Source organism: Lepisosteus oculatus, chromosome 7, assembly GCF_040954835.1.
Source record: "Lepisosteus oculatus isolate fLepOcu1 chromosome 7, fLepOcu1.hap2, whole genome shotgun sequence".
NCBI lineage: Eukaryota > Metazoa > Chordata > Actinopteri > Semionotiformes > Lepisosteidae > Lepisosteus > Lepisosteus oculatus.
In genome coordinates this window covers 34,093,928-34,110,733 of record NC_090702.1, presented here as the reverse complement: position 1 = coordinate 34,110,733, position 16,806 = coordinate 34,093,928, and the positions used below count along the sequence as shown (strand labels likewise).

The window sequence follows — 16,806 nt, the reverse complement described above, 5'->3', positions numbered from 1 at the left end:
AATCTCAGGTCAGGTCTCCATTTTGATGAAGGACACAAATTTCAGTTTTTGTCCAAGTACACGTGCCTAGTGTGAAGATGTTCAGCTCCCTGGCCTTTGAACATGAGCAGTCAAAATTATCCTAAAAATCACTGTAGGCTCCCACTACTTGGAAGTCCAATAATCCCATTAATAACAAAAAGGTTCCAGTAACTGAGTAGCATGACCCTAAATTATTCCTCTTCAGACTAAAACAGTTTTATAAGAAAGCCAATTAGACCTTTACAACATACACATTCATGTCCTGTAATACATGTTTGAACCTCCATTTTTATCATTCTAAAGCAACAAAGTGAATCTTTTCAATCACACAGTTATGTTAGCAAACCATAGCTCTTTACTGTTATTTGGGCCAATTACAATGATTTACAACAGCAATTCCGTTCATACAGAAGTGGTGCAATTTCTCTCTTCGGACTAGACTTGAAACGATTTGACTAGAAACTGCTTCTCCAACCTTGACCTTGTAATTCCCATTGTGATCCAGCTCATTTTCCATTAATAAGTCAACATCTTCATGCAGTAATCCTAGGGCCTGTTGAGCCCAAAGTGAGAAGGACTTCAAAAGAAAAAAAACAATCTTAGCTTTCATGCTTCTGGATCTGCCAAGCTGATAAAAAAAAACATCCTTATGGAACAAAAAGAAAACTCGGATACCTTTTCTAACTTCAAAACATTTCTCCAGATTAGTGGTCATTTTGTGAACCTCAATTTAACTGAAGTACAGCACAGAAAGTGTTCCGGAAGTTTTTTAGAAACCGAAGCCATCTACTCTTATTTTAAGATAATACAATGAAGCAAACTGTATAAATCACTCCACAAAACTTCAGTGACCAAAGTCCACAGCAGAGAAGCTGAACTGCTCGCAGGTAACACTGGGAAAAAGCTCTGCTATACAGATATATACTATGGGTTCACCTAATACACCACACAAACCAACATAAATATGAAAAATAAAGAACATGACAGAAAACACAGAATTGCACAGTTTTTGATTATAAAAAGCAACATTAAAGGCTTGTACCTGCAACAAATTTCTTATTGCAGAAATCATCTGAAAGATGTAAAGAAACAGGAGAGGTGCAATAGGTTAAGTTTTCGGCCATTTTACAAATACAGGAAACACCCATTGAATCTACAAACAGCTGCGCATCTAAATAGTGGCACCGTATGTCTTAAATGAGCTAAATCACATTTTAGCTACTAATCAAAAGAATGCCTTTCAATAACCATGAAACGGGTATCACAAACAAGTATAATTAAGCAAAATGGATAATATTTAACGTAGTGAACTGGCTTCAAATACCAGATGCCTGTTGTACAACACATTTTGCTAAACTGAGTTTGAGTTTGCTCAGAAAAGCTGATGAATGGAGCAGAAACCGCGCCTGATGAGTAATTCCTGAGGGATCTACCATTCACATATGATTCAAATCTTACAAGGTTTTTAGTTTTGTAGGTTTTTAAAGCTTTCCGTGTCACCATATTTGTGCTGTTCCTTCTGAGGCACAATTCAACTACACAGCCAGGCAGTGGCAGTGAACCAAGTAAGCTGGCTTTTACAGGAACACATCATTATCATCATGTGAGTCCAGTGGGTGGGACAAATCCTAAAACAGGCCGTTGATTGTAGCGGTGAGGCAGCAGGAGGAACAACTCTGCGTGTAAATACGCACATAGCAATTGCACTGCTTTTCCCTCCCAGCAATGGGTATGTAAGACAGAGAACATGGGAACTGGATGCTGTTGCATTGAAAGCAAACCTTCAAAAGGTTCTGAATCACTTAAAAACCCCTGGCCACAGAACTTGCCTTCCATCCTCCGAGCACAGTCATAATGATCCCCACACCTTACCCTCACGAGAGACCAGCTCCTGCCGACATGACATGAGGCCTTTCCAGCAACACGTAGCTGATCAATAAAACTACAATGGAGTTCTATGTCATGGACCAAAGCATTAAAAGGCACATTTTACAAAGCTTTTAAAGAGGTGTTTTCTGTGAGCACTGCACTACAACAGCACTCACTTGTGGCATCCAATTGCAGGTCTTTGCATTAAAGCCTGCATTCCAGATAAAGTTCAAGCTTTAATTCACACGAAAAACACTGTTCATTCTTCACGAAAGTCAGAGCCTTTAAAATACGGATTATTGAGGAAACCGCTTTGCAAACAAAGCCATCAAACCTACCAGATACTTCCTGACGAAAGGGTCTTCAGCTGCATCGTGACTGAAGCGCTCACACGGTCATTTAGAAGCGTTTCCATTCAAAGCTCGTTTTGAAAAGGTTCACGTAATCCAAGCCAGTGATAAAAGTCAGTCTCACAGAATTAAAAATGCTCTCATGGCTTCTGAGGCCATGGCAACTCCACGAGTCTGAACAGAAGTCACAGCGCTAAGAACGAGAACCGCGGTTCATAAACCACACTCTTTCACGGCTTCTTTACTCTTCAAAGGAAACCTCAGGAGGAAACAAATCCTGCTTTGCTCTTTGCTGCAAAGATATAAAAAGGCTGCAATTTCTATTCTCGTGCTGTTATGTGAAGCTCGTAGCAAAGCTCCATAAAAACCTGGAGTGTGCAGAATGTTTAATATCATTCAAATGCCACTGAACAATAGAACTAAATTAAAAGGCGCACAGTCTCCTGCACGGTCCTCTCCAATTGCTATACTGAAGGAGAATGGGAAACATTAACAGAATATTCTCCAAATCAAAAGTACACAAGGCGAGATCATGAAGACAGAATGAATGCCCTGTTGCCATCTGTCCAGCCCCAAGATACATTTAAGAAATCAAACAAAAGCTGTTCATCTAAATACACTCATTCCACACTGAAATAACATCTTAGACATACATGAAGGCTGCAGATAAGTACTACACGGATTGTATTGATCATTAACTGCCTTCTTACATATAATGCTCTAGTCATGCCCAGTGTAATAATCAGAAAACTATTCAGTAGTGAAAGAACAGATATACCAGCTGAAAGAAGAGTTAAAAGTTAATATAGAGCTCATGATTTAATGGTCTCAGAAACATTACAAAAAAAGCTTTAAATCTATGCAAATCAGAGGCTTTTATTTTTATTTTTTCTACATTCTACTAGCAAAGGTAATTTTACCTTTTGTTCCCATGATGTAGCTTGTCCACATAATTATGTGACAGATACTGAGACTGATGGTCAAACCTACCTTCATTTACAATGCCTTAAAACGAATCGGAATACTCTCCATTCACTTCTCACAGAGCGTCAACACTCTCAGAAACTTAATAAGGTGACCACACATTTTCAAGACTCTTTTTGTCAAACAAGGTCCTGATGAAACAATGCTTGCCAACAATCACTGGCTGACAGCAGCCTAGTATACCAGGATGTATTTAAAATGCAACAGATTTGGTTCCAATACTCTTCAGCTGTTTTATTAAAACCTCTGAGTATATTTGACAAAGTTAAACAGATGTCTCACTGTCCACTCCTCTATGACTACCACTTGGTACAATATACAGAAGAGCATAAAAAAATAATAAACATTTCATCCTCTTCACCCTGTACTGTGTTTTTTAAATACAAAATCTGAACCTAAAGTATCAGACCACCTTTTTTTAGAATCATTGGTTTATGGTTTAATCAACTGTGTTATAACATTTTATTAACTTACGCCAACTTTTGAAGGAAAGGCCAGCCCAAAAAGAACAAAGCAAGCATTTCTATGTGGTGGTGGGTATTGGGATCTCAAGAAACTGGTGAAAGGTAAAACATTTCATCCACAGAATATTTGAAAATATATCTGTGTGTATTACTAGCTCGTTAAGTGTTTTTTATGGAAAACTGTCAAACTTTGAAGCTGTAAAAATGCTATGCATACAGTCTTCAAATGACATCACTGGCTAATCACCTGTGCTTTAAGGCAGAGTAAGATCAATAAAAGGTGGAATTTTACCCAGAAGCTTGCCGTCTCGTACGGAGAATTTAACAAACAAAATAAACTAACATGAAGAGTGGTCGCTATATAATAACACTGTATATCCTTTTACATAAATGAACTGAAGCAGCCCAGCATAAATCTTGGACCCAAGTACAGCATATCAAAGTGAAATTCAACAAGTCTGTTTTAAAAAGCCTGAACGCACTGGCAGAGCAAATAAAAACTCACCTTTCTGCAGCAACCTGACCTCTCCATTTTCCCTTTTAATTTCATTCATCACTTTGTGCTTCTTCTTCTCTTTCTCCTTTTCCTTCTCTTTCTCCTTCTCCTTTTTCTTCTCCTTGTTGTTGTGATCTGTTATAGCAAACACAGATGAAAATGAGCAAACTGCACTCACAAATAATCACAAACTGTTTTAGATTACAGGGTAAGAGTAAGAGTATTGAGTGTGCTACTGAATTTCTACAAAACACACAATGTACCATGTCAAGCATTTTTCTAAACAAATATTACTCAATACTTTTTAAACAGATACCTGGGACATCCTTTAAGGACCAATATTGAGGTGAGTGATTTGTTAGGCTACCTTTGGCAGCTTCACATATAAGCAGGGTTTTATTTTTATTGTTGTTGTGCATCACTCTGCTCAGAACTCGAACCAAAAGTAAAGACGTGTATTTCTTCACTGGTTTAAGCAAAAACTGCCTTTTGCATTTGTACATTTCCCTATTCTCTTATGCTATGTTCACATTCACCCATCAGCTCCGCAGAGTTAGCTACAGGGTGACAAAGAAGCACAAACAATGCGATTCCCATGTCTTAAACCTAATTTTAAATTACCGTGCTACTTAAGAAACAAGTCATGTAACACAATTCATAATGCCATCCACAACTCAATTTACTGGACCTTCCGTAGTTATAAACTGCTCCTCCTAGCTTGATTTTTTTCCCACAACGGTCATGTAACCATCTCTTTGCCTCTTACAGTCATGACAGAGCACAGTACTCATTGAATGCACACGATTTTAAAAATGAGATAACTGCGTATGCCCGAGCTTGCTCAGCGTGACTGTAACACAAATACTAAGCAGCAGGCACACCACACCTACTACTCAGATTGGGACAGCCACATTAGTCAAAATTAAATTCTAGGACACCCACAAGGACACCACAACCAATCAGACACCAAGAACAGGCACCTCGTGACACAAAGGGATTTTGTCAGCATGCTGTAGCCCGTACTTGTCTTTGCACAAAGTGCAGTTCACAGTCTTGGTTTGGTAACATTACAACACTGCTCAATGCAGCACACTGGTTCAGCTAACTGGATTTATTTTGACACCAGCCTTTTTTTAAATGGTGCTCCTATCTTAACACACCAGACCTTAAAACACCACCTCCATTCTGATGCTTGCAACACATACAAGGCTCTATGCGAAGAGGGTTTATCCCGTTATGATTTTTGCAAGAGTGCTTTTCTCTTCAGTCAGCTTAGGGTACTCATACTGTCCTTACGCCAAGCAAAAAAAATTGGCAGAGCATGATAATACAAGCTGTTACTGTACTGCCTACACGTTATCACATTACAAAACGTATTTACAAGCTGCTCCTTTGGTAAAATTCTTATTTGATTTTATAAAACTGTATGAACAAACAAAGCAGTCTGGGCTTAAAGTGCTGAATGGACTATTTTATTTAGAGAACTGACTGGTCTATTTCCATTGGCTGTAACAGCACTGAACCATTTCTGATACAGCAAGAAAATTACGGCAGAAACACGCAATGGTCAACTATACAAATATAGATTACATTTTATAGATAAGCTGCAAAGGAGGGACAATATTAGAAGGAAATTCTGAACAAATCATTTTAAGTTTATCAAGCAATTATAATGACTTTACATTCCTTAGAAGAGGTATAATTTGCCATATTACAATTTTATAATAAACGTTTGCTTAATTTTGTAGTTTGTCACCATAAGAAATAAAATAGCTATTAGGCATTTTCTTCAACAACAAAAGGTTTAAAGTGCAAAAACAAATTATGGTGACAAAAAATAAATTATGGTATATAACCAGGCATAATTAAACCTTCAGATTCACTAGGAGTATTTAGCAACATAACCAAGAAAAATTCAACCTTTGCTTCTGTTTGGGCATTTGAAAAACATTTCACCACTGGATAAAATTGCATTAGTGCACAGGTGACCGGTTAAGGTTCTTATTTACATAATTCAGTGGTATTATTTTGTCACTCATGGTGCAGAATAACATTCTTCGTTCACAAAAGCACTAAACTGTGACAAGCAAGGACACGGTAGCATATTAGCCATTACATTTACTGACCAGCACAGCACAATCAGACCATCTCTACCGTGTGGTCACAATCAAAAGACAACAGAATTTATCTTCAACTGTTTATAACAAAACTGAATCAATGGATGTTCGCCAACTATGCAAATATGCCATAAGCCAGAGGCTTTTTAAAGCAGCGCGAAGCAGTTGATATTCATCAGACAGGTGTGTATTTACTAATTACAGCCATGGGGCAGGGCTGTCACCAAATAAAGCTCACACATCGACTATTAGGAATGCCATTGTGCTGTCAGGCTCCTTAAAATTGTTTCAGAAATGTGAACTTCTTGAGGAGAAAATATCAAACAGAACAGTAGCAAAATGAGCTAAATATACTTCACCTCCCAGGCTGTTACGCCTGCTGCACCAGCTACTGAGCCCATGGCGCAATGAAAGCTGAGATTTTGATGTCGTGTAACTTTCCAAGATGGACTGCGGACTGTACCGATACCGACACCGGGATTATAAGAGCACTCCTGTGGGATGTGGGCCGACCTCTGCGATCCGAACACCGCAGTTCTAAAAGATGACGCTCGAGATGTCACCCCCACAGGCTGCTGAAGCATTAACAACAGACAACAGCAGATCCCAGCTCCCAGCTCTACGGAGAGATCTGAGGTGTTAAACACACACAAATGATTAGGCTTTCAGGCCAAACACAGCAGTTAGACTGGATCCATCCTAAATAAAGAACACGTACTAACACACCATAAATATTCTATATAACTTAATAAATTGAAGGAGATTTTAAAGATCCTTTCAATTCACACATGAAAACAACAACTTAAATTAGTTAAGGGATCAAGGTGAACAAGATCATTTTCACTCCATACAAATCAGAACTATTCTGCAAAAACTGATCCAAATGAAACACTCGCTATGCTCAGAAGCAAAAAGAGTTGCGAAGAATTATGCTGGTTTAGAAAAGCGGTAGATTTCAATAACCCCTCATCAGAGGAAAATCGCTTCAGAGGAGAATCAAATAAAGTCACGCTGGAGAACAGCTTAACGCTAGAGATTTAAGACAGCATCTTGAGTAATGTGACCACATCCAGAAAGTAGGACTGTTACTTCTACTTAGAGGTTTTACAAATAGAGCAGTACTACACGATCACCCAAAGTTGCTGTTGTGTATAATGAGCTCTGCCCTATTTACAGCATAGGATTCAACCAGAATAAGAAATATGGGCCTTCCTATATGAATCAGGGGTGTAAACTGATGTAGCACTTAACACACTTAAAACATTATTAGAAATAATTATCGCAAACATCTGCAATCAAAACAATAAAGACTCTGCATGCTTCTATTGATTATGAATCTACTTTGCAATGATTATTTGAGTTCCACAGTTTAATAAACAACTCAATGTTTAAATGTAATTAAGTACGATTTACTTCTGTAAGCACTGAAAATGTGAGACTGAATGCACAAAAGAGAAAACTAATAACACGTGATTGTATTAAAAGGCTTTCAGCAAACTGCCACACTGGATCTGTGTTTAAACTTAGATCGAAGGTAAATTTAGATACCTTACTGCATTTTGACTTTGATGTGTTACTCTGAAGACATATTTTGGTTCTACATCAAAATATGTCAGAAGTATTAACAAAATTAAATTTTACAGAGGAACACATTGCTAGAATCTGTCCACAAACTAAGACCACAACAACGACACAATTCAAAGTACCAAAACAAGATCTGTATCCATTTTGATCTCGGTTTAGTTTCGACTAACCAAATAATTGCTTAGCTCAAGAGGGATAAATTTACAAGAAAACACAACAACTCGGCTGCTACCCCTCAGGCCCAAGCGCTGGAAACGTCCCTTAAAACTGTACTTCCTTCCCTCTTAATTGAGCCGATGTTTCGCAAATACTGTGTAAATACACTTCGTATTTCGGCAGAACCGAATCCTAAGGAACCGGGACTGTCCACGAGACTGCAGGTTTTTTCCCCCCCTCCCCTCCCGGAGAAGCCGCGCGGGGGACTCAGGCCCGTTACCACGACGGCAGTGGCAGACCGATGACATCACCGCGCTCGTCACCGGGTCTCCTGACGCGGCCCCGAGGTCAGCGGACAGCGGCGAGCGGCCCGGCGGACCTTGGTCTCAAGGGAGGCGTCTCACCCGAGACCCGGGTCGATACCGTGTGAATCAACAAGTCCGTGCTGCGTTTTCTGTTTTGTTCCCCCCTCCCATGCTGCTCATTAAGGGAACTTACGTTTAATGAAATCAACAGAATTCCTCGTGGGCTTCCTAAAGCAGGGGGAGCGTAAGAAAAGTTCAAACGCAATTCGGAGCGGCCCGAGGCTAGCAGCATTATTCCAGTGCGCAATTAGAAAGCCATGTTGCTTCGGCATTATTTTGGGGGCGTGGCGAGAGAGAAAAAAAATGACTTAATGGCGGGTGATTAACACTTATAAAATTAGAAGGTCAGCGTTTCGTATGGACGCACAATGACACGCCAATGGAATGAATTCACAGCGTTCGCTCCTCTGTTCAATCCCAGTTTCCTCCCTTAACGACTGAAAGCGGCATTGTGGAAACCCATCTTCAGCAGCGATAATTAAGCTCCTTTTCGAGTTACAGTTTCGGAGGCTTCATTCTGCTGAACACGTCTGTTTACAGACCGTATCGCACGGAAAGGAGGGGAGAAGTGTGGCGTAGTGCATGTGACGGCTACGGCACGACTCCCATCTTCGTACAACAGCTACACTTCGACCGGAGGCGAGGGACTGGCCGAGCATTCCCTCACACGGCAGGAGCGCTCCGGACCCGGGCTCAGGGCAAGTGCGTCCCCACAGCCTATCGCGAAGAAGCAGCCCAACTCAACCCCCACCCCCCCACCGCAGTGTTCAGCGGGCGCTCAACCATACACAGTTCCGACGGACACGAAGTGCTACTTCCCAGCGGTCGTGACAACTGGCAAAACAAGGGGACGACCAACGCCACCAACGTGCGAGTGTGAGGAAACCACCAGAACCTTTCCGTTTCCTCGTCGGCCTGGCAGCAGACCCCCCCCCCCCAAAGTAACGGCGATGTAAACAAGCCGGACGGCCCCAGCCTGCGGTCCTCGCACCCGTCCCCCCCGCACTCCCGCGGCGCTGCGCCCGACCGCGCTCCGGGACACGCGCCTCTCCCGGCGCTCGGCGACCGAGTAGCGAAGTCGCGAGAGCTGCGCTGCGCACCCGCGCGCCGCCAGACCCCCGCAGCCACGCGACCGGAGAGCCCGCAGCCCCGTCAGGCGAAGTGATCGCCGAGTCCAAACTTAGGGAAATGTCAGCTGCGAACTCCCCCACCTTTCTGCACCAACTTCACCTCCCCGTTTTCCTTCTTCATCGCAGCACTGGCGAGGCTGTTATTTTCAGGAGCTGGCTTGTGTTTCTTCTTCTCCTTCTCCCGTTTCTCCCTGGGCTTTTTCGGCTTGCTGGCGGCGGCGATGAAGGCGCCTGCGGGGAACACCTTGTGTAATGGTCCCTGGACCGGCGCTGGGGGGCTGCTCGTCTTGACGGGACTGAAGCTCCATGTTGTCGGGCTGCCATAACTCTGCTTCTGGTGCTGTTTCTCCCCTGCGCCGCCTCCTCCCCCTCCTCCGCCTTCCCCGTTGAGTTTCTTGGGTTTAAGGCTTTTCTCCTCGTTTCGGACTTTCTTGGGCGGCGGGGGGTTGTGGTCCCGGGAGGACGGGAGCCGGCTGTCCGGCGCTGCTTTAGGTTCCTTGGGTTTGGGGAGCGGGTTTTTATCAGACGCGGCGAAGTGAATGAAGCTCACTGACTCCGCCATCTTGGGGCTTTTCTCTATTTACTCTCCCCGTCCGCTGCTGCTGTTTGTGCGAGAGGCAGAGAAGGGGCGGGGCCTCGCGGCCTGTGACGGGCAGAGCGGCTCGGGGGTGGGGCCGGCGCGTGATGGACAGCCGGGGGCCGACTCGTGGGAGGGGCGAGCGGGCGGGGGAGAGCCGGCAGAAAACGCGGGAAAGGTTGCGAAAAAAAAAAAAGACCCGCGCTGAAGGAGACTTGACGCCACACAGTGGATGTTTCACTACAAGAGCTGTAAATGCTCATATTTAGCCGGCTCTTCCGCGTATTATGTCACTTCGAAATCTTGGATGTTGTGCTGCCTGGGTACCCTAGCAGACCTGTTATGTCACTGTATGTGGAATGCGTCCAACGCAGGACAAGATTAATAAGCTTATAAAAATAAAGAGCGCTTTTTTATTACATTTATTGAATACAGCGTCTGCTTTATTTAAATGAGCCAAAATTGTTGCAATTTTCAAAACATCGCAATTAATAATTATTAATACGATTTTATCTATGAGTAACTTAAAGTACAAGTACAATAACACACATACAATACACAACAGAAGTAAAATATTAATAAAACAAAAGAAAATTGTCTTAGTGACACTGAGTAAACCTGTTATTCATTCAGTTCCGTGGACAGATAGGACTTGAAGATAGTTTTGAAAGTGTGGACAATCACAGAGCCTCTACAGGCTTTGGGCGATGAGATCTGAAGACGTGGTGCTCCACTCTGAATTTTTACTGGAAGCCGCGCAATTTACAAGGACAAGAGTTATGTACTGATATAGATTTAGCACACTGCAGCAGAAATCTGAAGTTATCACCATTACACCACAGAAGATACTGTAATACGTATGGCATTACAGTAATCAATCAATTGGTAATGCTATCAATTTCAACACAAGATAGGCTAAGCAAGGGTCTTCACAAAGCAGTCTTATGGAAATAGTACCAAAATGCATTTCAATTGATAATAGAGTCAACAGTAACACAAGTTTTCTGATTTCTGTCAAAGGTTTGATTTCAGCCCTGGCAACAATACTGCAGTCATCAGCTTTTGAAAGCTTCTCATGGTTTAGTTCACAGAAGTTAGGTACTGTACAAAATGAAGAAAGAAAGACATTAGCTGTAGTACTAGTGCTTGTCATTTTAGTTTTCAAGTAGGAGCAGTGCTACTCATTCAAACCCTTGAGAGGTAGGGACTAATAAACGGTCTCCAAGTTGCCATTAGAATGTATGGTAGTCATGATGCAGTCGGGAAGGAACTTGGTGACAGTGAGTCTTTGGGTCTTGGAGGAGCTGTATCGGACATTATCTATACAAAATGGCGCAAGGGGTGGAGGCCAAAGCCATTGTCCGTGGTGGTGGTGGTGGGGTCTTGACAACTGGCTCCTGCCAGAAGACATCCCTCATGCCCCTTTTGCCACTGCCCCCAACTGTCTGTTAATAGAGGGCACCACTGTGTGGGGATCTCAACAGGGTGCCCTGTTATCACTGCATGTCTGTTAGCTCTCACTTTCCTCGCTAATCCCACCGTGTGGCAAGACCCAAGGAACCACTGCCAGCCCTTTTGTGCCTTTAAACGTATTGAGAACCTCTGAAACACACAGTTTCCTCACAATAATCTACAGCTTGCTGCCTGGAGGGCAAACAGACTTTCCTCTCTAACTGGCTTCTCTCATATCCAGTGGCGCTTTGCCAACACGGTCTGCTTGTTCAACAGCAAGTTTATTGTTCTTAGAATGCTTTGGAAAGACTCAGAAGACGACACAGATGAAAGGCAATGTCAATCACAGGCTCGCTGAAATCAAATTGAGAATTAGTCGAGTGCAAGTTGACAAAAAGACCCGGACAGCTCTTTTTTGCTGTTGTTCAGAGTGAAAACAAATTGGCTTGGTTCTCGAATTTCTGGAAGAGATTTTCTGTTGTAGCTCAGAGAGTTCTGGCTGCCTTCATCTACAGTATATTCTTTACATTGTGCTGTAATATTCTACAGCTGTGAAGTTTCGAGAGCTACTGTTGCTGAATGCGACTGGTGTGTGCATTTATCTATTGAATTTTCAAACAAAGTTTCTTTTCTGTATTCAGCATTTGTGTGATTTTATATGTAAAACCAGCAGTTGATGATTTCAACTTAACACTCTTGAAGCTTATTCATTTATGCTCTGCATAATCTCCGTTGTCTTCAGACATTTGGCCACTGTTTTTGGTCAGTCGTTCAGGTAGTCGTTCACCTGGATGATGCATAGTGCACCATAGTGCACCAGAAAACTCACCACACATCAGCTATCAGTGGGGAGGAGAGCAGAGTGATGAAGCCAATTCATAGAGGGGGATTATTAGGAGGTAAGGGCTCCTCCTGATTGGTAAGGGCCAATGGGAAATTTCTCCAGGACGCCGGGGCTACACCCCTACTCTTTTCGAGAAACGCCCTGGGATTTTTAATGACCACAGAGAGTCCTCGGTTTTAAGTCTCATCTGAAGGACGGCACCTTTTTACAGTATAGTGTCCCCGTCACTATACTGGGGCATTAGAACCTACATGGACCGCAGGGTGAGCGCCCCCCGCTGGCCCCACTAACACCTCTTCCTGCAGCAACCTTAGCTTTTCCCAGGAGGTCTCCCATCCAGGTACTGACCAGGCTCTGAGCTTCAGTGGGCTGCCAGTTGTGAGTTGCAGGGTGATATGGCTGCTGGCAATATATTGGAAGTAGTCCTGAAAAAGCCCAGCTGTTTAGCTGCTGCTGGTACTACTTCTGCTAATGATGATGATGCCTGGATTTGGACTGAGAAATAGTTAATCAAGGGATGAGTGTTCAAATCTGGGTTATGTAATTAGTGGATTGCCGATCAGAGATCTTAATGAGCACTACCGCTCTTCCAAATGTACATGACCAGCAGTTTCTAATCTTTTCAATCTTCACACACTACACAGCTCCACCAGCCCTTAGTTGAATAAACTGTTGAGAGAATCTGGTAACCTGAAGACAAAGCACCACGTTTTGTAAAATGATCACAAACTTAAAATGAAGTAATTAAGAAATTCTGAGGATTAAAATAAATATAATTCAGATTCCAAGTTTCATGACAGCAAAATCAATCAAATTGAAAAACAATGATTTTATGAAGCAGGTGAAAACTCAACTGAGCCCTTCCTCAAAAGGGACACGATCCATTTGTAAAAATAATTTAAAAAATATGACTTCAAAGATTAAAAAACATTTTAAACCTTAGGTCAAATAGAAGCAACACTATTTTGGTAGTTGGTTTCAGTTAAACAGAAATCAGAAACAAATCAGCTTGGTGTTATATGAAGGATTCCCATGCGTGGCTGTGATTAAAATTGTGATTGATCGCCTGAGCAGTGGTTTCAGTTTCAATGTTCACTATTATTTGAATGTGTTTCAGTCATGTGTTGAATGAAAGACAACCTCAGTTTAAAAATAACAGAGGAAATGTGTTTTACATAAACTGTACTGTTCCAGCATACCCAAATTCAAAACCACCCTTAGAAAGCAGGGGTTCATATTTCAAGGGATTTCAGTTGTGTGCACCTACATGTGATGTCAAGAGAAAAGAACAGAGGTGTACTCATCCAGTGCCACCTATTTGCAAGACAACTCCTCACCTTTTCACACTCTGACCTTCAGGATGTTAACGGAGTCTGGTTCAACCTGGAAACACACACTGAATGACTGAAGAGTGTAGGTGGATTTAGTAATGAGTAGGCAGAGGCATGTTCTCATTACTATAATTGCGGCTTGTGACCCAGCAGCTAAACCTCACTACTCAGACTTGCAGGGAATTCCATCACCATAGTGCTGTCAAGCCAGATGACATTACAGCCGGCACCAGCGTCACAGGAAATACTATTGACACACTTTCACTAGTGCATGCATGTTGCAGAACAGGAATGTCAGTTAATGTTCTGCACAATACCTGGTGCTTATCACAATTGCTTCAAAACATCTGCCACAGCTTTCACTTATGCAAATTGTTAATGTGTCTTTAGCTTTTTCTTCTCATATATACGGCTATGTACAGTGTATAATGATTACTTGCTCCCTTCATGGTAATTCACAATTCAGGGTAAAAGGCTTCCAAAGCTGAAACCACAAAGTCATATGTTGTACATTTTCAAGTGCAGTTAAAAAAAAAATGTTTTTTAAACCGAGAGGGCCCCTGTTATGGGTAATAAATAATACCCGATTCCCCTCACCATAAATTGCAAGCATTATATTGTAGTACAGAGATCTAATCTGAAGATTCTTTAAAGTCACTGCCTTCTACTCTGGCTTTTACAGTCATTCTGGACTTTGGAGGTCACAGTCTCTACCACACAAACACATACTCCGTATTGAGGCTGCATGGCGTTGACAGAAGCAGAATGTCATAAAAACGTTTCCGCAAGAGCTTCTGATTCTATCCTCCAGTGGTTTGAGAATTCAATTCCTTTATGATATAGCCTTGCAACAAAACCGGTACACGCGCATCTTGAAGTTAGCCAGCATGAAGAGAAGGCAAGAACGCCATTTTGTAAATGTTTAACACCTGGAAACCACACATCCGTCGCCATAACGATGACGGATCATGACCCATACAAACCATCACATTAATGGTCACTTCACCAAACTCTATGTGAAAGGAAAACTCAGTGTTTGTCTCAATAAATCCTTTAAAAAAAATCAACATTTTTACATGCACAGATATTGAATGTATATTATAACAATTTCTATACTACAAATTTAATTGGCTGATTTTACGGTTGCATTTATACAGTTGGGTGTTTTAGGAGGACAACTTAAGTGAAGTACTATACCTTGCTCAAAAGTACAACAGCAGTGTCTCAGCTGGGATTTGAACCCACAACCTTCCAAGCTGAACCTGGTCAACCCAGAACTCTGACAACTGCTCCACACTGCTACCTACAAATCTACAGATAATTAAACTGCATTGATGAAGTTCCATTAACAGCTCTATTCCAATGAACCAATTGTGCAATCAATTCATAGACGTTGGAGGTGAAGTTTTCGTCATTGATGCCAACAGGCAAAGTAACTGAGGTCTCTGCCTGTGACAGGAATCCAATGATGAGTGAAATACATACCATACTCCCTCCCTCTACATGGCTTAAGACGATTTTGTAGCCTTTACTCTTCAACACTTTGACTTCAAACTTTTCAACACAGAATCGACACAGTTCCCAGCATGCAGGGATGCAGGTGCCCAACCTGGATCCAACTTTCCAGTGATCTTTTGACAACTGCATTAGAGTTAATTGATTTTCCGCTCTCTTGCAGTGAACAAATCTACTCTGCGACAAAGCATCTCGTACAGCCCTCCTAAAGTGCTACTCAAATAGGAGGGGACCCACTTCATCCATCCCTGAAACTCACTTCTTACACTGCTTTATTTTTTGTCCCTGAACAGTGACTACGAGAGGCTTGATTGAAGGTCTTTCGTCTTGTTCATCTTGGTTCGGTGCCCGTCAGGCCGTCAGGTTCAGCTGCTGCTCAGTTGTGGTCCTTCCTCCTTCTAGGCTTCTTTTGCTCCCAGGAGAGCCACCTCAAATGACTCTTCACAGCAGAGGACCCACTCTGGAATCAGCAAGCTAAGCAGCAGCAGTTTAATCTCTTCAGAACGGCGTTCATTGTTAAGCGATCAAAAACCCTACAGTACGTTTTAAGCAAGGGTCACCATTACCATTTAGAAAAGAAACTACTAGTGAGCCGAAATCTTATTCTCCCTATATTTATCCAGTACTTTGACAGTATTTTTGTGGAAAAAAAATCCTGCACTGATGATAAAGAACACTTGTATTTATATAAGTAAATAGTTCAGATTTCTCAAGTTGGTCTTACTTTTACTAAATACCGACAGGCACTAAAAACACAAAAATGAGTATTGGAACCAGTAGCTTGTGGTGTGCACAGGTTTCCTCCTAGCTGTTCCAAAAATGAGCGTTACAGTGTGCTCAGCAGGAAAAGGAAGTCAGGTGCAAAAATCATAAAAGAAATCATGATCAGTGAGGTATGCTGGGTTTTTTGCTTCAGTAATAGATTTCTTGCAGTCGGAACCTCTTCTTAAACACATCACTTCACAAGACGTAAAACAACAATGCTAATTCATAAAGTTCTTGTATGTCAAGGAAATAAATTAACATTAACATTGATTAAAAACAACTCAGGTTTCACTTCACAAAGATACCTGGGGTGCAATTAACATTTTATTTCAACCCCCCAAAAAAAGCCTTTTGGTTTCCAAGAAACTGCAAATCTAAAACTAGAGAACAGTGAAGGAAAGAAGCTCATTGGGCATGTTGCCGACTGAGGTAGCATTCTAGTGCAGGAAACCTTGTTAAAGGTGGACTTCACTTTTCTAGGAACGCAGTACAGACAATTGCAAGCAATGTCTACTGTGTATCTATGCTCAAATTTAGCAATTGCAGCTCAGAGACACATTGGGTCAAGACATATTCTAAAATAACCAGGTCATAATGAGTCTAAAGCGCTGTGGGTGTAGTCTCAGCCACAATCTGCAAGGAAGCAATGAATGAGCCAGACGGATAACCAGATCAGACTAGAATTCAGTCTCCCTCCCCCCTTACAATCCTTAATACTAGCAAAATAAATCAACTAAGACTTCAGGCAGCAGAGGAGATGGTGCTGTTGGCACACACTGAAATCAA

General features: G+C 42.0%; 1 protein-coding gene across 3 annotated transcripts in view; it reads right to left on the bottom strand.

The window, feature by feature from the left end:
* The window catches only part of LOC102689473 (lysine-specific demethylase RSBN1L), a 54,755-nt gene extending 44,590 nt beyond the window's left edge, over positions 1 to 10,165 (bottom strand). The window contains exons 1-2 of one of the 3 annotated variants that reach the window (XM_015352628.2): positions 9,618 to 10,165; positions 4,194 to 4,319 (exon numbers count right to left, since the gene is read on the bottom strand). In XM_015352628.2, the coding sequence (XP_015208114.1) occupies positions 4,194 to 4,319; positions 9,618 to 10,098 (607 nt within the window). In that variant the 5' untranslated portion in view covers positions 10,099 to 10,165. Of the gene's footprint in view, positions 1 to 4,193; positions 4,320 to 4,500; positions 5,851 to 8,539; positions 9,566 to 9,617 lie in introns of those variants that run through there. The other 2 variants (XM_015352630.2, XM_015352629.2) reach the window with 2 other exon arrangements.
* Positions 10,166 to 16,806: the final 6,641 nt, after the last annotated feature.